At 35.4% G+C, this 27,306-nt stretch overlaps 1 protein-coding gene across 4 annotated transcripts; it reads left to right on the forward strand.

Moving 5' to 3' along the window:
- The first annotated feature begins 1,249 nt into the window (after positions 1 to 1,249).
- On the forward strand, positions 1,250 to 27,248 carry LOC122056087. 4 transcript variants are annotated; one of them, XM_042617868.1, is made up of 22 exons: positions 1,250 to 1,420; positions 1,681 to 2,322; positions 2,533 to 3,202; positions 3,328 to 3,406; positions 6,156 to 6,268; positions 9,046 to 9,103; positions 9,218 to 9,360; positions 9,595 to 9,767; positions 9,860 to 9,999; positions 10,095 to 10,379; positions 11,657 to 11,806; positions 13,641 to 13,895; positions 14,068 to 14,208; positions 14,289 to 14,603; positions 14,742 to 14,915; positions 16,678 to 17,689; positions 17,794 to 17,984; positions 19,974 to 20,078; positions 20,955 to 22,325; positions 24,086 to 24,649; positions 24,727 to 24,937; positions 25,998 to 27,248. In XM_042617868.1, exons 2-22 carry the CDS (start codon positions 1,695 to 1,697, stop codon positions 26,924 to 26,926), a joined length of 7,707 nt encoding a protein of 2,568 aa, XP_042473802.1. In that variant the 5' UTR covers positions 1,250 to 1,420; positions 1,681 to 1,694; the 3' UTR covers positions 26,927 to 27,248. The 4 variants fall into 4 exon arrangements, with proteins under 4 accessions (XP_042473802.1, XP_042473803.1, XP_042473804.1 ...); XM_042617869.1 differs by having other exon boundaries at positions 2,587 to 3,202; XM_042617870.1 differs by lacking the exon at positions 1,250 to 1,420 and having other exon boundaries at positions 1,868 to 2,009; positions 2,092 to 2,322.
- The last annotated feature ends 58 nt before the right edge of the window (positions 27,249 to 27,306 follow it).

Genomic DNA, 27,306 nt, shown 5'->3' on the forward strand with positions numbered 1-27,306 from the left:
ATACCATTTGAGTCCTTGCAACACCAGAAACTCATAGGACTTCAAATGAGTACAATCAAACATGTCTAGGTCCATCAGTGAGTTTGATCAAAACTCACTGACGGACCTAAGATATTTAGATTTATGCAAGCTTAGGAGAAGGTAGATATGGTATCAAATTAAAGTTTTGATCAATGAACAAAGTGAGCCTGATATATAATCATATCAGGTCCAACGTGTTGATTTTTACCATATTAGTCGAAACGTCCATGACCAAGGTCTAACTGAAATCTAACATCACAGTGGAGCATCTCATAAACTAATTAATGGAGGATACCATATTATAGGTGTTGTTCCATAATTCTTTCCCACACATCTATTGACATCATAAACATAATTTTTGTAATCACTTTTTGTTACAAAAGTGTACAATATATATTTTTTATACTACAAACCAATTTTACAATAACAAATTAATACGTACATTGCAAAATTTTTATCTATCTTCTTCTACCAATTTACTATTGCTTGAAATTTGTCCTTTAATGATAATGTTCTTCAACGATAATGTTTTTCAATGACATTGTTATTGAACGTTGTTGTTCTTTAAAGTTGCCTCTTGAAACTCTTACGATAATACTCCCACTCATTTGCAATCATGCTAAACTGCACGATGAGTTATGATAAGCAGAGGAGATTCGTGATGATGTCGTGTTTATAAGAGCAAGAAGATGTATGGATGAAGAGAGAGAGAGTGAGAACATGTATATCCGAACCACATAAATTATTTTTAAATAAAAATATAGTTCGGATCCATCGAAAAATGAGATTAGGAAAAGGGAGATTGGAAGGAGAGGTAGAATAAGAATCTTGTGTCATTTGATAAATACAAAACTATGATACCCATTTTGATAAATTCATAATTTGAGGTATGTCATTTGATAAATTGATGATTATAGATTAATATCCTCTTATTATTCATGACCATATAAACATTTTTGTTAATAAATTGTAAGGACGAAATAAATTTTTTTCCATATAATTAATATTCTTATTATACATAATAAATTTGAGTTTAGCACCCCGAGAAATTTATGATCGAGAAAATAAATATAAAACATTAAATTTTTAATATTTTTACAAATTATTTTAACACCAAAACAATCCTTAAAATAAAATTTAATAAAAAAAATATAATTTCATCATTTAAATTGTGTTAAAAAAAAAACTCCCTATTTATATGTTGAACTATCGAAGCAAACCCCGTCACGACGTCTCCTCCCTTCCCCTTCCATTGGAATTGGCTGCGCCGAAATCGCCGTGCTTGTACAAAAACCTTGAAAAATTGCCTCCTTTTGGCTCCCCCTCCCCGTAGTCCGGCGACAGAGACCGTGTTGGCGTCTAGGAGGGTTGGGTCGGACCAGGGGATTCATCGTCATCGGTAAGATGGTTAGGGCTGGCTGGGGGTTTTGTTTTTTTCACAAGCCTTTTATGTTTCTGTTTGGTTTTCTTCTGTTTGCTCACACCTTGCCGTCGTCTTCGATCGAAGAGTGCAACACTCTTCCTTCCTTCCGTTCCAATTTGTGCCGACTGTTTTGTCCTATGCCTATCGTGATAAGTTGTGTTCTAGACAGCATGCTATGTGCACTTCTTCAGTGTTTATTTTGGTTAGTTTATCTAAAGTTGTGTGCCTTTTGGCAGTCGGCATTGAATCTATGGTCCGCGCACCATCTCAAAGAAAAGATGGCATTGGTAGCTCCAAGAGCAAGGGAGCCCCTCCAAACACGAAAGATCTTCTTGATTTGGGCATCTCTCCGACAATGCAAAATGCTAATTCTAGTAGTAAAGTTTCTAGCGGCAGAGGGAAGAACAGAAAAGATATGGTCGCCTCTAGTAATGGACCCAAGGATTCCTCTACCTTGAGGAGATCCGCTAGGGAATTTCGCATGACAATTTCAACCACGTCAAATTCCAACTCGAGGAAATCAGAACGGCTGGAAAACCAAAGCTTGGCCACCCCTTCAAAGAAGGTGAAGATAGAAAGGGAAGTCAAGAAATTGTGTCAGAATTCTCTAAGAAGGTCAGAGAGGATTGACAAATCTTCTGCCTCAGGTTCCTCAAGTTCTAAGAAGGCTAGCAACAGCTCAGATTCCCCCGTGAAGAAGAAAGGTAATGTAGTGACGAATGGAAAAAAGAAGTCAGTTTTAGTTGCTGAAGGAGAGGTTAAGTCTAAAAATCTCAATGAGAGAACTCCTCTGACGGGTAAAAAGAGAAAGCAGATGACGGCTAGGACCTATAGAGCTTTATTATCTCCACAACCTGCTAAGAAAGTTAGAAAGTCAGGTATACATTTCTTGCTTGTTTGTACTACTAATTTTTTTTTTCACGAGTAAAAAGATTCCAGACAAAATTGTACTTATTGGCAACCTTTGTCTTGCTATGTTTAACCAGTATTTAGTGTCGGCCTTTGTGATTCTAGCTCAATGAATCTTTTGACTCTGGTTCTATATTGATTGTTTCATGCTACCTGACTTCTGCCTGGGCACCTTCTAGATTCTGCTGAAACACAGCATGAGTGTGATTCACTAGCTGTTAATTCTGAAACAGCGTTGGAGGGTGGAGATGGTTGCTGTCGAAAAAAGATCAGTGAGCAAAATGTGGAACTTTGCAAAATGGAGATAAAAGAAGATGCAGTGTGTTCTAGTTCAGGTTCAAAAGAAGATTCAGAGAAGACCCTGGGAGTTGAAGGAGATGCAACTTCAGCTTGTGTCGATGCAGCTCCAAACCTTATTAAAGCAGTAGAACCCAAGTATGCCGATAACTTGGAACATTTTAAATGCAGTAATAACTCATTGCAACCTACTCTTGGAGTAATTTCGATGGAAGAAACTTTACATGATGCATTTCAGAGAGTGTTGGATGGTGATGACAATGATCCTGATGCATGTGAAAAAAATGCTGAAGATTTGGAGATCTTTAAGCTAAAAGAATTTTCTTTTCCACATAGATCCAATTGTGCTGATACTTCAAGAGAAAATGAGATCAGTCCAGTGGCTTCCGCAAGCTCCCTGCCGACTCATTATCTTGATCCAGACATGGATTTGACACCAAAAGAAAAGGCTAAACTAGCTCAGGGAGTTCCTGCTGAAGATGTTTGTCTTTCAACCTCTTCCGCTAAGGGGGAAAATTTTGAGAAGTGCACGAAGTGTGTAAAGCTACAAAGGTGCTTGTATTATAATTATATCTTATTTTTATTCTTTTTTGTGCACACTTTGTTCTTTGATGTTGGGTGGGTGGTTTGATATGTAATTGCTAATTTTTGTTTAATGTGTTGCAAACTATGTGCAGGGTGCAAGACATGCTTGCTACGGATCCATGTTCCTGCATTGCTAAAAGGAAAAATGATTTATCTTTTGCTCCACTTGAGGTATAACCCAATTTCAGCATATTTATTTTGTTGCAATTTTGCCTTTCTCGAACTTAGCTTACATCATGTATATAGTGCAGAAATTGTTTTTATCTTGGATTTGCTGGTTTGTTTTGTTTACAATGCAGTTCAGTGGTTGTGATCAAATTCAATGTTTCATCTAATTCCAGATTCAATTTTTGGCGTAAGATGAAATGAGATTTAGCACCATGATACTGTGATCTCCACAGCTACTTGCCAAATGCTTGCTTTTCTGGATTGCTTATATTTCTAAAGTTTTGAATTTTGATAAACATCCCCATGATTGAGGCTGCTGAGTGCTTGGCATGCTCATCATCATGTATTTTTGGTGACATGCCATGGCCGAGGGTTCATCAACACTCAAAACACAGAAAGACTTAGAGGGTTACCTTGTACGATTAAATTAAGATAGAAAATAACGACCATACGGTGCACTTGTTCTCCTAAGTTATTATAAGCATATAACATTGTTTTGGTGGTAGGACATGACATGGCATAGATTTTGATGGTGTGATAAGAATCACAGCCCACCTTGGGCTGTTAGTACTCACTGCTTGTTGTTGTCATTGGCTGTGACAGTACCAGAATAGGACAATGTCAGTCTGTAACTAGAAAATAAAAGTTAACTAGTTTCAATGTAATTGTGAGATACTGAATATCTGCCTGTAATGCTCTTTAATTTGCCGAATCAACCACAATAGGAAGAATGAGGTGTTTAACTATTGATTGCCTGGAAACCCAATTTTTCTTATAAATCTGCCAATTTGTTCCATTTCTGGTCAACCACTCTTGTAATAAGTATGATAACAGCAAAAGAGAAGAAGAGGAATGAATTTGACACCAAGATGGTTAGGAGAGACAGAGAAATTGTGAGAGGTGGATCAGGACAAGAAATGTACTTGAAGGAGAGCTGCAGTGTGTTGATTGTTATTATCTCTTTGCTTGATAACAAAAGGAGAAGCAAAGGTAGGAGGGAAGGCTATGGAAGGACAAGAACATGCACAAGTTGTTGTAGGCTTTGTTTTGTTTTATCTCCATGTGTGAAGGCACAATGGTGAAAAAGAGAGTAATCATGCCCTTAAAGGGGCATTTTTTTAAGACAGCCCCATATGTGTTTGAGGTACTAGAAAGTGAGTCAAACTCTCAACACCATTATGTTAATAAACACAAACATTTCTAATATATAACTTACTAAGCAGAAACTGTAACATCAATGCATATAGCAGAATTTTAAAAGAATGGGGAAACGATACATATTACTCAATTGAGAGATAGTTCAACTTTGTCTTGCTGACCTGTAGTTTGGTTTCTGTCAATTGACCACTTGCTGTCATCTTTTTGTACATATTTGCGAGCTCCTGTTACCTTTCTTAGCTAATTACCTAAGTTCATATCTAATTTATTGATTGGGTTGGGCACATGCAATTTCATCCTTGCTCCACTTTTGGTGGAATCTTGTGTTCTTGCTGATTCTTTTCCCATTAAACAATTTCCTCATTTTTCGTGTCCGGCCTGCCACATGTCACCAATGAGAGAAGCACAAGAAACCATCAGCTAGAAGGATGAAAAAAAATAACAACCACTTCTGTGGGAGGATGAAATTGGGTGATTCCATCCAAATGGAAACCGGTTTTTCTCATCAGTTATAGCTCCCTTTTCTCTCAGGAAGAATGATTTTGCTTTTGTTAGCCTATAATGCACAAGAACAAACCAGTTTCTCCCATTAGCAACGTACGGACTGTGAAACCTAGTTTCTTGCAAGATGATGATATTCCTGAAATAAATCCAATCGGCACCACCTTCATTACAGTAAGCTAAAGCATCAAAAGATTGAGGGCTGGAAAAACATGTTGGGTTTTAGACTGGGCGCAGATTATCTTAATGTTAGAATGATATTGACAGGGATTGCCAGCGAAAGAGTAAATATTGATGGATGGTACTGCAAGTGGACTAATTATTATGAACTGAACAATTTTTCCTCAAAAAATGTGGGATTACTAAAATGCCAGTATTGTTTAGGTTACTCAGAATTTTATTTATATGTATATTCTGAACTCTCATAAGATAGAAAGTAATAATGTTGAAATAACATAAATTTATTAAATTTGAAATCAGTTAGTCTGTGAATGCACCATTAAAAGTTGCTTGCCAATTTCATTTCTTATAAGATTGTTTCTTTTTCTTTTCTTTGCTTTTTAATGTTTTTCTTTTGTTAGCCTATAATGCACAAGAACAAACCAGTTTCTCCCATCAGCAATGTACAGACTGTGAAACCTATTTTCTTGCAAGATGATGATATTCCTGAAGTAAATCCAATTGGCACCACCTACATTACAGTAAGCTAAAGCTTCAAAAAATTGAGGGCTGGAAAAACATGTTGGGTTTTAGACTCGGTGTAGATTATCTCAATGTTAGAATGATATTGACAGGGATTGTTAGTGAGAATCAATATTGATGGATGGTAATGCAAGTGGACTAATTATTATGAACCAAACAATTTTTCCTAAAAAATGTGTGATTAGTAAAATACCAGTATTGTTTAGGTTATTCAGAATATTATTTATATGTATATTCTGAACTCTCATAAGATAGAAAGGAATAATGTTGAAATAACATAAATTTATTAAATTTGAAATCAGTTAGTTTGTGAATGCACCATTAAAAGTTGCTAGCCAATTTCATTTCTTATAAGATTGTTTCCTTTTTTTTTCTTTGCTTTTTACTGTAGGTAGTTGATAAAAAATTTGCTCCAGAAACACTTGAAATTGATGCCAATACTATGAAAGAAGTTGAAGAAAAGGGAAGTCCATTGTCAAAAGAAGAATTAAATGGAGCAAAAAAGTATTGACATCTAAGCTTTCTTTTGTTCCTGTTATATGTTTTTCAATTTAGGGTAAACGATTACTTTCGTTCCTTAATTGGCTATTATTGCAGTTTACACATCTTAGCAATGTATGTCATGATGTGCATATGAAGGAATTAGTAATTAATTGAGGCCAAGTAAAATTAGCGTAACATGAGTACCAAAGTTAAAAAGATGAAATAGTGTATCTTATTGGGTTTATGTTTTAGCATGATCCATTTTACACTCAACTCAAAATGCTCCTCCCCAATAACACACACTGTAGTGTTTGGTCACTATAAATTTGATGTTCAAATTCGCTAAATACAAGCTTTCCAACTTATGTACCACTCTACCCTTTTATCTCAAGTTGAACTGCTCCTTCCCAATAACACACTTCCCAATAACACATACACTAGCGATTGATTACTATAAACTTGATACCATTAGCTATCCTTCTCACCCAACACACAATATTAGTAGTTTATTACACCACTCACAACATCCATAAGTATGCAGGGGTAGTGCACACATACACTCCATATTTAAGGCATATACTTGATGGACAATTATTCTCTTCCTCACAATTATTACTGTCAATCCCTCGAGATAAAACATTGACAAACCAACTGATAAATTCGAACACCACATTACATCCACCTCCAACGATGAAAACCTTCTCACTAGCAAAGCAAACACCAACTTGATGACTGAACAAACTACTCTGACAACATATAAAGGCACCTGATTTTTGACCGCTACATGACAATTCATTTATACAGGTTTTTAATGACCAAACCCCACCATGGATTAGTAACATCTAAAGAACCAAAGAAGAACATATTACCTACAATCCTCAATCATGATCTTTTGACATTGAAGCTTGGCTTGGTTGCACATACAATTGACATGTTACCATTTATGGATATAGATGCGGACATCCTACTTGATCAAGACAAAGCCAACCAAAAGAGAAAGATATCACTTAATTCTGGTAGTGGAGAGGCTCATCGTTATAATCTAGATCTATTTAACCTAGTTACTTTCTCCCTCTTTTCTCTCCTCTCTTCTCACATGGCAAGAGGGTCGATTCCTGACGAAGCCGATGGAAATACCCAAGGGCTTACTTCAGTGGGCCAGTCAGGAGTTGGATACCTAGTAGAAAAATGTTATTCTTTTTGTTATGCCCACTTAGATGAGAGAATTTGCATGTTGCCATGAGCTTGAAATCCTTAGACCCATATAACTTATTTATTTAACCTCACGAAACCTCTATATTAGTCCATAATTCACAATGTGAGATTAAGAGATACTTTAGGCTTGACTACCAAAATCTAGCTCATCCTAGAATCATCCCTAATTTGCAGAATGTGAAGTTTGATCTTGCTACACCATCAGATACATGACCCTTTTCACACCTCACCGCATATGATTATGCTTGCTCTAATACCAATTTTTTAAGCCTTAGATGAGAGATACAACCTCTTAACCTCTCAAGCTCAACCACTGACATAAAATACTTAAGCCCAAGTCAATAATAACCCATCCATCTAAATTGGAGTATCATATCTTCCTCATCGCTTTTCCTATCTTTCTTGTTTCCTATCTGCTCATGTTCCCTCCTTCCTCCTCTCAGCAAAGATTGTGCTCTGTAGAGTTGATTGTTAAATGGATGATGGTACCATCATCTTTTTCTTTCTCTCTTATATGCTTGCTCTCCCTCCTTCCTCCTCTTAGCAAAGATTGTGCTAAGAGTTGATTGTCAAATGGACGAAGGTACCATCATTAGAGATGTGCCCTTGGACAATGCCTCCTTTCTTCATACCCTCTCTCCCTTTTGCCTTGTTCTTTCTCCCCTCTCTTCTTTCTCTCGTGCCTCTTTCTCTCTTCTTCTTTCTTGCTTTGCTTCTCTCTCTTCTTCCTTCTCCCTCTTCTTTGTTGTTCTTCCTCTTCCCTGAACTCTTATTTGTCTTCCTACATCTTCCCTCCTATCACCCTCTTCTTTCTCTCTCCCCATTATTTCTTTCCCTCTTGCTCTCATGCTCTTTCTTCCTTCCTCTTCTTCTTGCATATTCCCCCCTATCTTCTCTTTTCCTTGGTCCCTTTACTCTCTATCTTAGTCTCTCGTTCCTCTTCCTCTCTCCTCTTTTCTTCTTCCTGCTTCCTCTACCACTTTTTTTCTTCGTCTTCTTCTTCTTCTTCCTCCTTGTTCATCTTTTATTCTTCCTTGTTGGAGCCTCGGTGAAGCTTTTTCTTGGGTCAATGGAAACAGTGAGAAAAGTGCAGGAAGATGAGAGGAAGAAGAAAAGAAGTAATAAAGAGAGAAAGATTGAAAAAGAAAACAAACCAATATTTCTTGACTAAAAACTGTCAACTGAATATCCTAGGAAGTTTTTTGTTACTTCAATTTGACAGAATAACACTATGTTCAAAATTGTGGGTTATTTTCATATAAATTCTAAAGGATAAAAAATTGATCTACGAAATTACAATAATACTTGTAGTTCATGCATGGTCATTTGAAGGGGAGCCTTGGCGCAACGGTAAAGATGTTGCTTTGTGACCAAAAGGTCACAGGTTCGAATCCTGAAAACAACCTCTTGCAAAAAGCAGGGTAAGGCTCCGTACAATGGATCCTTCCCCGAGACCCCGCATAGCGGGAGCTTCGTGCACCGGCTGCCCTTTTTTTCATGCATGGTCATTTACCCTTTAACTCATTTAATTAAATTGTTCTAGTAAGAGTGGATGGATCTAAATGTTTCTTCTACTTAAATAGGCCAAGTTGTTGTGTATCCCCAGTTTGTTCAACCAGTGTTGATGGCAATATGGAAAAGGTACTACATCTTTGCAACTATTTCTTTGCCATTCATTGAAAAGCATTGATTAGTTGGACTATGAGCTGCTTGATGTTATAGTTAATTGTTTGCTCTCTTGATATATTATATTAGGCGATTGAGAGTCCCTTATGTCATATTATGGGTAGCTCGAAGAAAGATGTTTGCTCAACCCTTATGAAGGAGCAGTTGGTTGAAATTCAAACAGATTGCCATCCTAATGCTTGTGTTTTTTGTAAACAACCAGAAGCAGAATTGTAAGTCTCTTTCTTCCACATCAATACAGTGTCTGTGCTAGTCGATGCATCGTAATTCTCAGATTGCTTATAACCCATAGTTTTTTTGTTGGCAATGCTTACCTAGAGCTTTTGTTTCTGTGTGAAGCTAAGATTGTCTGCTAATTAATAATCATATGGCAAGTTTTGCCTTGATAACTACAATGTTATTCTTATTTTATAACAGATCTTTTGGTAAATATCTTACAATCACAGGTTCTGTTGTGGTAAAGGATGCAGCATACGCTATCATATTTCTTGTTTGGATCCACCCTTACCAAATGCTCCTCCTGGTATTTGGCTGTGTGTTTCTTGTATAAAAAGGAAAATAGAGTTTGGTGTATACTCCATATCTGAAGGGATTGACTCTGTTTGGAATGTTAAAGAAGGTGAGGAAAATCAACAATTATTATACTATCTTGATAGACTATTAGGTCTCTCATAAGTTGATAATATTTACTTATCCATGTCATGGTTCTAGGAGGGCAGAATAGCAAACAATACCTTGTCAAGTATAATGGTCTTGCACACGTTCACAATCAATGGATTTCAGAAACACAGATGCTTCAGGAAGCTCCTTCACTTCTTTCTAAATTCAACAGGAAGTACCAAAAGAACCGGGTTCGTCCATTCATGAACTTAATTTTATTATTGTACTTTTTGTAGCATAGTGTATATTTCGTTGTACGTTTGTTGATTAACTTAATTCTTTTCAGGTCATTAGATGGAAGCAGGAGTGGACTGAGCCTTGTCGGCTACTTCAGAAACGATTGTTGATGGCCCAAGAACTAGCAGATCAATTTTTTGACAGACTTGGCAATAACTTTACAAAGTGCTACTGTGAGTGGTATGTGAAATGGAAAGGCCTTGGTTATGAAGACGCAACATGGGAGTTGGAGAGTTCACCATTTTTACACACACCCGAGGCACTGTCATTAATGAAAGATTATGAGGTTCGTCTAAATGGAAAAGCAGCATTTGATTCTTCAAATGGTGACAAGGTTGGTTATTATTCAAGGAGATGACCTTATATTGTATATATTTTTCTTCAATGCTCATTGAAGTACATTGAAATAACTTTATACTTTTTTTCCAAAAAGTGAAAAATTAAGTTCACTTCGTCTTTCTTTGGTAGGCAGTAGGCTGTGTACCCTGAACCAAGTCAGCTACTATTTAATAGAGATAGTTGACCCTTAGAGGGAAGTATCCTGATGATTGAAGACATAAATTACTGATTCATATACATATACATTTGGCTATAGATTTTGTTGCATATCACGCAATATGAGTTGCACATATTGTTCTAGTGGATGACCAATTTTCATTGCTGTCCATAAGTCTTATTTGCACATAAAATTTTCATGTTCCTAGATCTTCATTGTTGTGTGGTATATACATATCCACTAGAAAATTTTCATATTTCTAGATCTTCATTGTTGTGTGTTAATAAATAGTTGTCATTACTTTAGTCTGCTTCTCATGTGGGGAGTTTTGTTCACCTCTTTACGCAAGGTTACAAAAATATGTTGCTTATGTGTGACTCACTTGCCTAATTTCACACTTGCAATATTCATTGTGGTCAATGTCCAGCCATTGTGCATACTTCCAAGCAAGATTTTTTTGCTAGTTGCTTTATTTGGCTACTTTGACATGATTAAGTAATTGTACTATTTAAGCATAGTTTGATCATAAGAAAAGGAATCAACACGAGAGGTGAGATATAGTTAGAAAATTACCTAGTTGGAAGAGTTCCCTAATAAAGCCTCCAATAAGAGAGATTAAAAAGTATTATTATTGGAGCAAAAGGTGATATTGCTTACCGCAAGCAGCTCAGTATCACCATCCCCACGGCAAGATATAAGTAGGTAAATCACAGGGACATTTTGCCCTAGCGCAGCAACCCTTTGTAGACACCCAATGAGACATTTTGCATCCGTTGGGAATTGGCCCCAAGACCTATTAGAGTAAACACCCATGCAAGTACCAATTGCGCCAATTCGTGGAGGCAAAAAAAAAAGTATCATTATGATTACAGAGAAATAGGCCATAGGGATTGCGTTATCTTGTATTTAATCTTCCCATATCAAACATTGGTCCAGTTCATCTTAAATATGCTTAGTTATTGTTGTTGTAATTCTTAGAACTATTTGCCTACATATTTTATCCAATTCTGATTTACATGGGGAGCAATTATTTCTCATTTTCTGATTATACAGTGTATTAGCCTTTTGTGAATGCATGTGTTTTTTGCAGCTACTAACGAGACTTGTTATCCCAGGCTCTCGAGTTTAGGAGGAATCCATTTCATAAATTAGCACGGTTACCTGATGGTTGTCCTCGTGGTCTTCATAACCGTCATCTAGATTCTATCAATAAACTTCGTGAGTTTTGGCACAGAAGTCAAAATACCCTTTTCATAGATGATCAGGTATAATTTGATCTTCAAATGTTTAACATTTCCGTTGTTATATTTTCCTCACATTTTTGATTGAGCACCAAACATAAATTTTTGTTGAAATGTCATATAGTTGTAAAGCTAATGAAGCATGCTTTTATGCAATCATTACATATATAGATGTATTGCATTTCTATGCTCTACATGGTTATTTGCTTGAGGAACAATCAAGATACAATATGTTTTTTAATACTTGGAAAACCACTTAAAGATGTTTTGGCAAAACTTAAATAGTGTAGTCTGGTGTTTTTGTTTTCTTGTGCAATTGTTGTGTTAGGCGAATTGAAAAATTGTATGATTGTGGTAACCTTGGTCATAATTTTTATGAGGTAAAGGTGTTGGATGATTGAGAAATAACATAAAAAGTTTGTGATATTGAGATATGGTGTTGATATGGAGGATATGAAGAGTTATTATAAATAAATTTTATCTTATTTTATTATTATTAATCAAGTCTTTTTTTTTGTCTTCCTCGTTTGATGTGCATATTTATCATAGTTTTAACATTTTTTTTTGTCATATCCATACCGTCTTAAATGTCCCTCAATAGATGCAATTCTGATTTTCTCTCTAATATTTTGATTTCTTATCTGTCTATTCTCATATGTCCACACATTTACTTTAACATTCTCATCTATGCAACTCCCAACATTCAGTTCATATAACATAGCAAGTCTAATCGCTATTTTGTAAAACTTCCCTTTAAGTTTTAGATGATCACATAGAACACCCGACTCTATCCTCCATTTCAACTATCCTGCTTGTACTATATGCAAGACATTTCTTAATCCCTTGAATTTTTTGCAAAAAAAGATCCTAAATACTTAAAGCTCTAGTTCCAGATCCTAACAATTGTCTCAATACGTCTAATATTATTAAACTTAAATTTCATATATTCTGCCTTTACGTTATCATAATAGATAAAACAAAAAAATATTCCTATTCATGATAGTTAAGTTTGTGCAAGTAGATAACACTGATGAAAATGACAAATACATTCCTTAAATATATATGTTGAATTTATTGAAGTTAAGGGCCGTGTGTGTTTGCGTGCACACAAAGAGAGGCCATAGAAAACTCTTCTTACCATACTCATATAAGTATTTTAGGTGGCCTAATTAATACTAGTGCTACATACTACCTAGCGCTACAACCTTGAGTTGCAATCTGTCATTGATTTCTCTTATTTATTCTCTCCAAAATACATGACATACACTGCTACATTTCTATCAACTTAGTTGCAATCTGTCATTGATTTTTCTTATTTATTTTTTTGACATTATTGGTTCTCATGTGATTGGGATCATATATCTGCAACATGTGAAAACTCATGAAATCTAATTAATAACTATCTTTCCATTTGAACTATCTATTATTCTTGTTAGTTAGAGAATATGAATACTCAATAGCTATTGGGTATGCTGTGAAATGAGACAATGCTATTCTTGTTAGTTAGGATATGAATACTTCTTCATGGTTTGGACTTTTGCATCAACATTAGGCAAAGGGAAAAAGATTTGATTTTTTTTCCTCGTTATATGTTTGTCACACTCAAACTCCGCCCATGACGAACTAGTCATGACTGGTCCCAAGCCTAGATAAAGGAGGAGGGTTGCATTAGATTGCCGACCAGTGTTAAACTATAACAAATGTTAATGAAACCGACCCCATATAGTGGGATAAGGTTTGATTGTTATATTATATATGTTTTTCTCACTCAAATTAGTGACCATCCTATTTGTCTCTTGTAAGTTGCTACTCTTTTGTATTTAATTGCTACACTAACTATGTGAATTTTATTTTTCAGGAACGAGTTATTATATCCATCCTGCTCATTATGTCCTTGCAATCTTATGCATGTAGGCCTTTTCTCATCATCTGCCCATCAACTTCTCTCTCAGTATGGGAGTCAGAATTTCATCGCTTGGCACCTTCCATCAATTTTATTGTCTATAATGGGACCAAACATGCTCGCAATGTGATTCAAAATTTAGAATTTTATGAGGATGGTGGTCGTATAATGTTTCAAGTGCTTGTTTCACATGTTGATGCGATTCTCGAGGTAAATTGGTTATCTATTTGTAATTAGCAATTTTATTATCATTTTAATTTAAATGTTTTAATTGAAGACTTCATGCCCTAGAAAAATGCATTATATGCCTAAACACATTTTTGTTTACAATATTACTTGAAATTAATGAATTCAAACCTTTTGTCATGCCATGTAAATATAGGATTTTGATAAACTAGAATGTATTGGCTGGGAAGCTCTGTTTGTTGATGACGGCCAGAATTCTAAGATATCCAAACATTTGGAATGTCTTAAACGCTTTTCTACTGGATTCAGGCTTCTCCTTCTTAGTGATATGGTGAAAGTAAGTATTATTATCATCCCTTATGAATGCACGATTCTGTTCTTGTCAACTCTGTTAATGGTTTGTTAACTCTTGAACAGGATAAGATTGCTGAATACCTCAACCTCCTCTCATTTCTTGATTCAGGGATAGACAAGAACTCAGCATTTGCAACTAGTTCTGTCTCAAATGATGCTATTGATACACTTACTTTGAAAGAAAGATTATCACATTATGTTGCATATGAGCGGAAACCTGACTCTTCAAATTTTTTGGAGTACTGGATTCCTGTTCACCTTTCTAATGTGCAGCTTGAACAATATTGTGCTACTTTGATTTCAAGCACTATGTCTCTTCGTTCATGCTCAAAAGATCTTGTGGGAGCTCTTGGTGACATTCTCATCTCAACTAGGAAGGTTGGCCTTCAATTACTATTTGATTAACATCATGGGAGTTTGATAATTTGTCGGAGTTTGTATTTTACAGTTCTTGTTGTAGTTCATTAGCATATCAAAAGTTTTTTTTCACAAATTCTGTATTTTCTTTTGTGGCAGTGTTGTGACCATCCTTACCTTGTCGATGACAATTTGCAAGGTTCACTTACAAGAGATCTACAAGTTACTGAGTACTTGGATATTGGAGTAAATGCAAGTGGTAAGCTACAAGTACTTGACAAGATTCTTCAAATGGTTAAAGACCAAGGGTTAAGGGTGATAATTCTTTTTCAGGTTTGTGATATATTATCTTTTAGGCTTCTCTATGTAACTTCTGAATTCGTTTAGGTCATAGTGCTTGCACTTTGGCATTCATATAATGAAAGTGCATGTAATGCGCTAGTTAAGATATTGATTCTTTGTCTTTATGTGAATAGATGTGCTTTATTGCTACATGCTATATTCTTCTCTGTTTAAAATTGTTCAAATTTACTGGAGATAATGGGTTTTTGGTTATGAAACTAATTAAATTGTTACATTAACATTTTAAGATGAATATTATAATATACACTTTCAGTCTAAGACCAAGAGTACATGCAGTTTATTGTTTAAATCAAGCAGTTTATTGTTTTATTCATCTAAGATATTGTTACTAACATAAATTTTCTTTTTATAAAATGTAAATGAAAATTTGATTATTTACTTAATTTTGGTAAATTTTACTTTCATAATTTGGATCCTGGTTCAATATGTTTCTTGAGGGCCACATAAGTAATTTATTGGTTAGTGAATGGTGTGCAAAACATTTGTTAGACATTGATGAATGAGTGTTTGCAAGTATTCAATTTCTTCAATTTTCTTTTATTGGCTTGCTATGCATTTCTGGCTATCTTTCTACAAATGGATGGTCACATACTTCAAAATTTTAGAACACTTACAGAAATCTGAAGCAGATCTATTATCACATGCTTGGCATAGTCAGCATTAAATTAAGCTTCAATACAAAGATGCCATTTTTCTGTAAAAATACGAGGTTCCTTAACACTACTTTATTTAGTTTTAAGACAATATCATGTTAATTCAAAGAGGTATAAATAGATTAGTTGAAGCTTGAATTGCAGAAAGAAACTCAGAAAAATAATTATTTTAAATTGTGTATAACTAGAATTGAATATAGGGAAATGTAGTTTGGATAATAAGGAAAGAAGTGGGGGAATTGGACAGATGATTGCACATGGATTTAATGTAAGACCTTTAGATATCTTAGATCTATTATTAAACCAGAAAAAGATATTGAAGAAAAAGATATTAATGAAGATATCACTCGTATGATAAAGAGTGAGCATTTAAAACTAGGAGCTTTCAAAATTTGGGTATGCCTTTATGCAGTAGGTGAAATTTTATAAGATTTAAGTACGTTTTAACATACTCATGCATGACAGTGTTAAAAATGTCCATCTAATGGGGATGAGATGCTAAGATTATGCGTAAGTTATTAGAATATACCAATAGTGAAGTTGACCAAAAAGTATCGAAAGAATCCAAATACATTTTTGCCACAGTCATGCCTTCTGCATGACTACCCATCAAAATGAATATCCTCAATGCAGAGAATCTTAATTATAATACTCGGAGGAACTGATTTGGATAAAAATGAAAGATGTTGGTAATAACTTGACAATTTTTCAAAGCACGGACAAAAAATTTGAGATATAAAATGGTTTCTTCAGTTTGCATATACATTTTTTTCCATATACCCTAGAGTTTGTTGTTCCATCAATCAAAAAAAAAATTCAAGGAGGCCTAATCTCATCAAAAATAGCAATTAGGTTGAGAACTCAGGATTATCCTAATATTTAAGCATGCCCAGGTGGATGCCACTTAATTATGCGACTAAGGGGAGAGGACATTATCTCTTATTGTTTCAGTAATCAAAGGTCAAACAAACAGTAATGATTATTCAATTATTTTAAATATTGTGTTGTTGATATTACTGCAAGTTTTAGAATCTCATTCACAGTCATTTAATCCATTTTATGCCTTTTCAATGCAACAGACCATTGGAAGAACTGGAAAGATTTCGATTGGTGATATATTGGATGACTTTCTTCGTCAGAGATTTGGTGCTGAGTCATATGAGCGTGTGGACCAGGGATTAATCATGTCAAAGAGACTGGCTGTGTTGAACAAATTCAATGATAGGACGAGTGGAAGATTTGTATTCTTAATTGAAAATCGTGCTTGCTTACCAAGCATTAAAGTGTCATCAGTTGATGCCATAATTATCTATGATAGCGATTGGAACCCATTGAATGACCTACGTTCCCTCCAAAAGCTGACCATTGAATCACAGAACGATCAGATACTTGTTCTTCGTCTTTATTCATCCTTTACGGTAGAAGAGAAACTTCTGGTGTTAGCAAAACAGAACATGCTACGTGACAATAAAATTGAGAACGTAAACCCCAATGTCTGTCATTCACTGCTTAGTTGGGGTGCTTCATATCTCTTCCATAAACTAGATGAATTTCATCAACCTGATTACTCAGATAAATCAACTGAAGATTCCCCAGATAAAATGCTTTTGATTAATGATGTGAAGGAACTGTTATCATATGTACCAGACTATGCATCGTGTGAATGCTCTATTATAGTGAAGGCGCAGCAAAGTGGACCATCTTATTCAGGAAACATTATTTTGGTTGGCGAGAAAGGAGGAGCATCCTCCTTGGTTAATGATCCACCAAGATTTTGGTCAAATTTACTGGATGGAAGGTATCCTGAGTGGCGATACGTTTCAGACCCATTTCGTAGTCATAGAAGTTGTAGAAAGGTGCATAGTTTGAATGATTCTGCAAAGCAACCTGAACCAGAAAATGATGAACTAAAAAGGAGGAAGAATAAGGAAGTTAGTGGTAGTGCCGTTGGGAGAATATCTTCAAGCAGTTTGCCTCTAGGAAGAGAAGCTGAAGGCAAGAATACATTGTTGTCTGGAAATCCAATTCGGCCATCTATTAGATCATTAACTAGGACAGCAATTGTTCCAGATAGCTTGCTAACAAAGACTGGTATTGCAGTATTATTATTCCATTAATAATCTTGATGGGTAGTGTTTTTCATCTTTTGTTGTAGATCTTTGTTAATCCTTTTTTTTTGTGTGGGTGGAATTCAGTTGTTGCAGAAGTTCATTCTACAAGTCAACAAAATTCTGTGCTGCACGGGTCTCCAGTTTCTGGTGGTACTTCAGATGATACTCATGAAATTGACTCAGAAGTGGGAGAAAAATTACGCACTGCTCAGGGGAACCTTCATCTCTTACTGAAACCACAGTTATCAGAATTGTGTGAAATATTGAAACTTCCGGTAAGTTTGAAACTTCTGAAATGTGATAAGTTTCAACAATTGTTGTAGCTTTTGGAGTCTTTGCATCTTTTGTGAAATATGTATAGTTCATATTCTTCAGTTCAATTAACTAGCACTTCTTTTTTTCATCCTTCAACATTAATTAAAATCATCAGTGCTTAATTGCTTTAAGTGCACTAACAACTCATCTGAAAACACATTCCCACTAGAATGTTGTCATTTTGGTTCTACCCAATTTTGGTTTTGTTATAACTGTCTAATAAATGAGGCTTAGAAAGAATGGTAGTACAATAAAATTCATGGTTGTTAAAAGGTTGATACAAATATGAATTGCCCATGCTGGATTGGCATCAACAAAGGTTGATTCAATTATTCCTAAGAAATTGGCATCTTAAAAAGCTGAGAAGTTTAGAAAAAAACTAGAGTTCAACGAAAATGGTTAGAAATTACTTAAGTTTCACTAGAATATGAATGGAATAAATTCAAATTACTTAGGTTGATTCAATTCAAATTTGGTCATATTAAGAATGAAATTGGATGGTATTGAGTAAAATTTTGTCCAATTGAAATGATTTTGAAAATTCAAGTATTCTAAGATTCTCGTCCATCCCTACTTGATTCCTAGTGAATTCACACAAGGAGGGAGTTTCTGAACATACAAAAGTTTATTCAATGATACACAGTCTAAAAACTGCAGAAGTAACTATATCATGTCTAGATTGAAGAAACACAGTTGCTAAAGTAGTAAAAAATACAGAACTCAAAAAATTTATGTGATAACTCTAACTTCAATAACAATAGTGTCTCAGCAGCAAATGAAGCATTATTCCTAATAACTTGACTCGATGCCTCTTCTAGTCTCAGGTAGGGTTGTAAATGAATCGAACATATGTGAACAAGCTTAGTGTTCGGCTTGGTAAGAGCTTGTTTATGTTTATTCAATATACACAAGATTAATTAAATGAACAAGCTTGAACAACTCGTTTAACTAAACGAACAAGCTTGACCACATGTATTTAGCTCACTTGTTTGCGAACGACGTTCGTGGACCATGTTCATCGATAAAACTCTTATCAACTTGTTAAATAAATAAACAAACTTTCAAAATGAACAAATAAATTTGTGTTATCAAGCTTAATAACTAATCAGCAAGCTTAAAATGTAAAAGTTTCAAGTAATCAATAAAACTTGAATTGAGAGATTGATAATATCTAAACGAACCAAGCTCAAGCCAAGCTCAAGCTCATAAAAAAAGGAACTAAGTCAAGCTTGAACAATCATTTTAACGACTTGGTTCATTTTAGGCTTGGGTTGGCTCAGTTACCTTATCAAATAAGCTTGAACACCATAAAACTTGGCTCGGCTTGACTTGTTTACAGCCCTGGTCTCAGGATGATCTGAAGTCTTGTTTAAAAGTACAATTTTCAACAAAATTGGTAAAAGAGCCTCCCAAAGGAAATCAACTAAAAGATTAGCCAAGTATATAAATAAGAAAGGTGAATGCAGATACTTCATAACTTTTCATATATATATATTCATCTCTATGATGTGTCAAATTCTATCTCAAACTTTTATGTAAACTCTTGAATGGAGAAGCTGCTTGCTATGCGATAAAGGGGTGTATACCACTTATATCAATTGAGGGGTGGCGTTAGCAGTTCGGTTGGAACTAATGACCTTGTTGACAAACAGATTTGTGTGATTTTTGTATGATGCTTACTGATATACTTGAAGTGCTCCAAAACTTCTATATATTCTTTTACCAAAAAAAAAACCAACAGCAAACAGGCTAACATGAGTTTGTTATTTTTGATTTGGATTTAATATGAAATTCATCCTTTCCTGTGTCTTCTTTCTCAAAACCTTCCTTATAATCTTTTCAAGCAGCAATATTAATTTTCTAATGGTAAAATAGGGGGTTTATTCATATTTTTTTATTTATATGAGCAGTTTTATGTGGTTTCTTTGTTGGATGATTTATAATTGCAGGAGAATGTGAAGGATATGACTCAACTTTTTCTTGAGTATATAATGCATAATCATCATGTCAGTCCTGAACCAGAAATAATCTTGCAGGCCTTCAAGATCTCACTGGTTAGAACAACCTTCAATATCTTTATTTCTGTTGAAAATGTGCTTGTACTTTTGCTGCACTTGTATATTTCAATATATATACTTCATCTTCAAGTTTCTATTTCTGAATGTTATTTTTACAGAAGCAAGAGAACTCATGGAATAGAATTGTCTTATCAGAAATGGATCCATTAACCAATTTTTTCTTCTTTTCCCTAAAAAGTCAAGCTTTTGCTTGCCTGACATCTATTTCATGTCTTAGGTACATACCACGGGGACTTAGATTTGTGTTTGTTTCCTATAATTTATAGAAGGAAGTGTAGTTGAAGTTTTGGTCTACACTATCTCCACACGGGTGTCCATCAAAGTGTGTGACAGGGTTGTTTTTTTAACACTCTTACATGAGATCAACATACATGTGCAACACATGCTATGGAACAGTTATTTGATTCCTATTTTAATTTGATGTTTAATGCATATATTTTGTAGCTCCTATCAAACTTTTTAAATCAAATAAATTAGATTTCATTACTGGCCTTTTATGAGATCTCGAGTATCTCTAGGTTGTGTCTACCTTCAGTAGTCAAAATTCTCCATATGCTTCCTCTATGTAAATCAGATTATTTGTTCAAAGTTTGTAACACAGTTTTTAGTTTTTATTCTCTCTTGCCATAGATAAGAGATTAATTTGATCTTTGCAAACATTGGATTGGCCAAAACAAAGTATATAATTAGTAAAATGAAGCTGAACTCTGCAAAACATTTATCTTGAATGCAACCCTTCTCTTGGTTTAATTTGGTCTCTGTTGATTTTGTACTTTGTTCTTTTGTGATCTACCAGCAGTTATGTGCTCTTTATCTGACTTTTGAAATCTGCTTTTCTTTGGGCCTTGAAAGTGTTGGCGAGCTGCTTCCTTCTTGAAGCACAAGATTGACCATGAGGAATCACTTGCGCTTGCAAGGAAGTACTTGAACTTCATGTGTGATGGAGAGCAAGCGTCTAATATTTATTCCAAATTAAGAATTCTAAAGAAGAAGTTTTCACAGAAGGATGGGGCTGCAAGGGAAAAATATGAGCCTGATTTATTAGAGCATCAACCACCTTCATATGGAGCTGATCTTACTGAAGAACATGTCTTCAAGATGTCATTAAATTCTTCAGGGCATGTTTCTGAACTTGAGAAAGGTGAACCTAGTGAGGATCTAGGACAGAGTGTTCTTGAGCAATTAATAATGCCAGAGCAGGAGCAAGTACCTACATATGCGACTCATACAGATTTTCAGGAGCACCCTGGCTCTGGAAATGATGAATTTATTAGAAATCAAATTAATTTGATTAACAAAATTTGCTCAAGAAGGGAAGCAGATCTCTTTGTCAAGCAACGTAAAGAAATTTTAGATTTCAACATCGACAAGGAAAAGATGGAGATGAGTCTTAAAAAGGAATATGAGAAAGGGATTGAGCCTTTTCTCTTGGTCAATGATTCAGCTGAAAAAGATCATAATATTAGATTATATTCGGAAATTTTTTCAAAGAAAATGGCTGCACTTGGTAATCACATGAGTTTGCAATATCAAAAACTGAAAAATATGCAGTCAGTTGCAAAGGATAAGGAGTGTCAGATAAAGAATCACGGGTTGGAAGAAGCCAAGGCTGGTAAATTAGAGGCTGTTAAATTAGTTGAATTTTTTCAGAACATTCCATTGTCAGATTCTGGATTCACACTGGAGGAGTTCAAAGTGTTGGGCCAAGATAATTCTCATGATGATTTGGAAATTGGAACATACGAGTCTAACACAACTGGGCCTTTTCAAAATGAACAAACCGGCAATGTGTTAACTGTGTGCAACTTAGTTAGCACTGAACTGCCTTCAAAAAATTCTGAAGTTGCTGCAGTTTCTTCTCCTGGAGTAGCTGGCTGCCTTTCAGGTCAATATGATATATTTATTTCCCAGTCCAACAGAATGGATGAAGTACTTAGAGATATGTCTTTGGAAGTTCCACATAGTGTTCCATTTTCAGATATGATTGACATGAACATGGATACTGATGCTCTTGCTTCTGAGTTACCTATCATGGACATAGTGACTAATGTGGTTGATGGTATGGCTACCAATCGTGGAACAGCAATAACTGACAAGCAGGGCTTTGAAGATGATTCAGAAAGATCATGCTTGAGAACATGCCCATCTCAAAATATCGATCAAGGCACACATATGGACAACTGCGACGGTGCATGCTTGGCAACTTTCTCTACAGAGAACCAGGTGAACTTTCCTTGGTAAATTTTGAAAATTAGTTATCATCAAGTCACTTTGTGTAACTAATTAGCAAAAAAAGTCTCATTAGTTTCTGATTTCTTAATCACTTGGCATCTTTGTTAACTCATTTATTTTCCTGATTAAATGAACAAACTGCAGTTATGATGCAATCAACAAATGGTAGTGCTTCATTATACATTAAATCTTGACAAGTGAACTATAAAGCAAATTGAGGTTTTGTTTGTTCTGTTGTATGCAATATTTAGGACATAGATGACATGATTGCTCTTCCAGGATGTCATGCATGGATGTACATGCATTATTTCATTCTTGCTTTTATATGTTCGAAGCAATACATGTTTGGTCTAACATACTGAAAAAAGTTGCAGATAGTAACTAAGAAAATCTCTAGAAACTGCAGTCTAGAAAAAAAATGAGCCTTATACAATCTAGACAAAGTGAATTTATAAATTACTGTATGAAACTTAAATGTTTGAGACAATCAAGCTGTTGGATGCCATCAACAAATGTAGACACCAACAGATGGCCTCCGTGGAAGAAACATAGAATCTAACAACATTTGTTATAGGAAAATGTTGTATGACAATTATGGAGCTTATCATCGCTATCCTTACATCATCTTTTGCTTTTCATTCCTTCAACAAACAAGATGGTTGCAAACCTTCTTCAAGGGTCAAGAACCATCATTTTATCATTGCCTCACCAGCTAATCAAAATGATTGTGTAGTTGATGTTGGATGGAAGATTAGAATGACCCCAAATCCATAATGAATCTCCTATACTGAAAGCTCAATTTAACATGAAGTGAAGTGATCTGGGAAACTTACAACTAGATTTGCCTATTTTTTTTTAAAGTATAACTACGGAAATCTTATGCTAAGGTTTTCAGAATTCATATCCAATAAGCAGTAGCATATAGAGACAGTTTGACAACTGCAAACTTAGAATTGCCTAATAAAATTTAGCTTCTTGCTAGGCTAGCAAAACTATACATAAACTGTGGTATGATACAAATTTTTATCTTGCATAATTTGAGAAATGTTGCTTGCTTCATCATGTTTTTCAACAGCAACAACCAATCCTTATCCCATTAGGTGGTGTCGGCTATATAGATTCTTTTACGCTATTGGGCTCTATTCCCTACTATATCATCATCTATACTTAAATAAATTTTATCTTATTTTATTGTTACTAACCAAGTCTGTTTTTGATCTTGCTCTTCCTCTTTTTTGTTTTTTTTTGTTTTTTTTGTATTTTTCACTTAATAAAATAATTGGATGACATTGACATAAGGTACCACCTATATCTATTCCAGAGTTGTCACAAAAAACTTGAAATTACTTAGTTAGGTGTGCACTTGCATAGACTACTAGAATATCTGTGTTTCTTGTTTCCATTGTTAATTTTTCAGCATAATGTTTTTGTGGCAATAACACAGCTTGTGAAGTTGATTGAGACCTATAGTGTATTTCACACTAGCTCCTTTTCCACTTTTGTGTGTATTGTTGTTGTGTTACATTTTTTTGATTCTGTTTCCCTAAGGTGGAGTTTGATAGCATTAATTTGTAGGTAGGCTCAGTAGAACAGCTATGGACAGTTAATTCCAGTTTTAAATAATGTCTATTTCACTTAACCTTTGTTATCTTTCTTCTGTATAGCAGATGCAAAGTATTTGATAGAATCACACGATCAAATCTTTGCATTAAGCACTAATTCTGACAATCTGTCTGGTTGTGCACCAACAGGAACTTTGTATAGATGAGCATGAAAGGACTGAAAATTCACCTGTTTTGGATGGCCAACGCATTGGGTCTTCTCAAGAAATTCCCACATCAAATTCATCTGATTTTCTCAACTTCGAAGATGAACTGACCACCAATAACATTTCTGTCTCAGATTATTTTGACAATCCACTGCCTGTTGATAGAGTCCCTGTGTTTGCACACTGTGAAGATAGTATAGCTGCATCTCGAATTCAACAAGAGCCTTCTGGGCAGATGAGCAGTTCTTTGCAAAATGACATGCCAGTGTCCGGGCTCGCGATGCTATCTTCTGATCTTGAGCAGTCTAATCATTCCTTTGTCCCCCAGATTGTAGATCATTCAATTTTACAAAATTCTCATATCAGAATGCAGAGAAGCATTGGAGATGTAACAGATATTTCTAGACAACCAGAATCAAATTGTTATCCCCTCTTTCCTCTTATACAATTAATGCCAACTAGAAATCTTCAACCAGAACCACTGAAGAATGAACTAGCAAGAATACGGATGCATGAGGATAGAATTGGCAAGATGCATGAGGATATGGTTTGCTTTATATCAGTTATTTTAAATGCTTTTCTACATGACCTTTACTCATGATAACCTTATGTTTTTTTTTTCAGAAATTGAAACTCAAACTTGAGTGTGAACAAGAGTTGCTGAAGGTACGGAAAAAATATGATATGCTTCTTCAGGATGCAGAGTCAGAATATGTGCAGTGTAAGGAGAAGCTTGGGACCATCTATAGTAAAGTGTTCATGAATCAAGTTTTGGCAGAAGAGTTTAGGGCCAAATTCGTTGAGAACAAAGGGCGGTCTTCTTTGACCTCACAAGGTAGGATACTTAGCAAAAACTCTTCAGTTAGGAAAGTATGGCCTGCGGATTGATGTTCTTACTCAGCTTCTTTGTCTTACTAATTTATATTCATACTAAATCCTACCCTTTTAGTTCTTAAAATTTTGAACGTAATTCAATATTAATATGACATTGTACTTATCACGTGTATGCTTGCAAAGATGAGTAATACATTTTGATTTTTTTTTTCCACGGGCAATGAGTTTCTGGTGGAGAAAATGCAACGAAAATTATCATCTGTTTGTTAGTGACCAAAACCAATTTGAGGAGCACTTTTTTTTATAACAGTTTCATTTTTTTTAGATAATTTTTTAGAACATTGGACAGGAAGTGAAATAGATTGCATGATATAGGCATTACTTGGGCCTTATACTGTCAAAATAAGAAAGTAGCCTTCTTGAATCTACATACACCATGTATATCTTTCAATAATGGTTGATCTTTATTAAGCTTGAATAGTATTTTCCTTCTACACGTATCATCCATCCCATGTGTACCCTCTTCGCTTAGGTTGTGAAGATCTCCACATCTGTGGCATGGGCTAAAGATGTTTTATTGAAGCTAGATGTTCTATGTTCATAGTCCCGTATGGACAAGTGCTTTGCTCAATGATGTGCCTATATTGATAGGGCATCCTCCTGAATGAGTTGAGCTAAACTCTGATATAAAGCTGTGTTATGTGCCAGGTATAGAAGAATAGCTACCAAGAACCAGTTTGCAGTCACTTGACCTTTAGAGACTTGTTGACAAATTTGGTTCCATTACTAAGCTAGGGCACTGACTTATCTTTTAGTAAACATATTATCTTGCTGCCATGACCAAAAATTCACTGGCTTGTGTAGATGCACTGCCATTTTTAGTTGTCAGCGCTCAATTTGTGACAGTAATTGTTTAAAATTCTTCTTGACATTGAAGTTCCATATGCCATCCTAGGTTGAGTATTTTGAAAGTAGCCTTGGTTGTGAAAGCACCTGCTTTTGTTCTAATTTTGAGACAGTTGAATGTTCACATTGTACTTGTTAATTTGTTTAAATTACAGGCCAGCGATCATTGCATCATTTACCTCAGGCCTCCCAAACTCAATTTGTACAGAGGGCTGCATTATCAACAACTTCCGTGTCTAGCTCACTTCCAGTTACTCATCCGGCAGTTGCTAACCTTCCTTCAGATATGCTTCTCTCAGCAGCTAACTCACTTCCAGTTACTCACCCATCAGCTACAATTCCACTTCCAGTTACTTTCCCAGCAACTGCTAACCTGCCTCCTGCTACTCATCCGTCAGCTTCTAGTATGCTTCCAGTTACTCACCCATCAGCTACAATTCCGTCAGCTTCTAGTATGCTTCCAGATACTCATCCATCAGCTGCACAATCAAACTTACTTACCTCATTAAGACTTCGAGCACCATCCATCCCTTCTGGTCAGACGGTCTGCAGAACATCTTCAGTTTTCTCAAGTAATTCCGTTCGACCTCACTTTGGATCCATGCTTCCTACAAAAACAAACATTCAGGGCGGAAGTGAAACCCGTGCACCTGCTCCACATCTCCAACGATTTAGAGCCAATGCATCACTGACATCTCCGAGTATTGTTCATACGAGCAGGGCAAGTCAGCATTACCCTCTTGCCAATATTGGCTCAGCCGCCATGGGACAGGTTGCAGCTAACCCTAACCTACAACCGTGTTTTGTGCCAACCAGTGGACCAGGACAACCTGCCTTCTTGAATTCTTTACCTGTTTTTCAAGATGTCTCTTTGTCTAGCGTTGGATTGCCTTTGGATGTCAGGGACACCAGCGTTGGAGCAAATCAGCAAAGCTCATTTCAGATAGCTGATTTAGTCCCAATGTTCGATAGAAGTTCATCCAAGCTTCCATCAAGAACTTCTGGTTTGCCTCAGTCATCTGCCGATGTCGATAGGCACAGTGCTAACTCAGGTGTTGTATGTATATCAGATGATGAGAGTTGATGCTGTCAATAAGGATTCTTAATTCTAGTTGTCCATTCCCGAATTCTGTATGCTTCTGTAAATAACAGGTAACAACCTCAGGCATGCTTGACTGACCATTTTGAGATCAGAAGGTCAGAAGTTAGGTTAGGTAGGTTTTCATTAACTGTCTAGGTGATTTGGCTTTTCTTGTGTTCAAGCAATGAATCAGAGTTTTATCTATTCGTTCTCATGACCCTGTTCTGTTATCATCGACTGGATACTTGTAATCAAGAAGCTTGTAGCCAAAAATGGCATTATTTGATCACCGCATCTTAGTTCGATACAGATTATATTCTATGTATTTACAAATTTCTAGAGAGTCCAACTCAAAAGTGGTGCAGAATGTGTATATGTAAAAT

The sequence above is a fragment of the Zingiber officinale genome, chromosome 3B, assembly GCF_018446385.1.
Source record: "Zingiber officinale cultivar Zhangliang chromosome 3B, Zo_v1.1, whole genome shotgun sequence".
Classification (NCBI taxonomy): domain Eukaryota; kingdom Viridiplantae; phylum Streptophyta; class Magnoliopsida; order Zingiberales; family Zingiberaceae; genus Zingiber; species Zingiber officinale.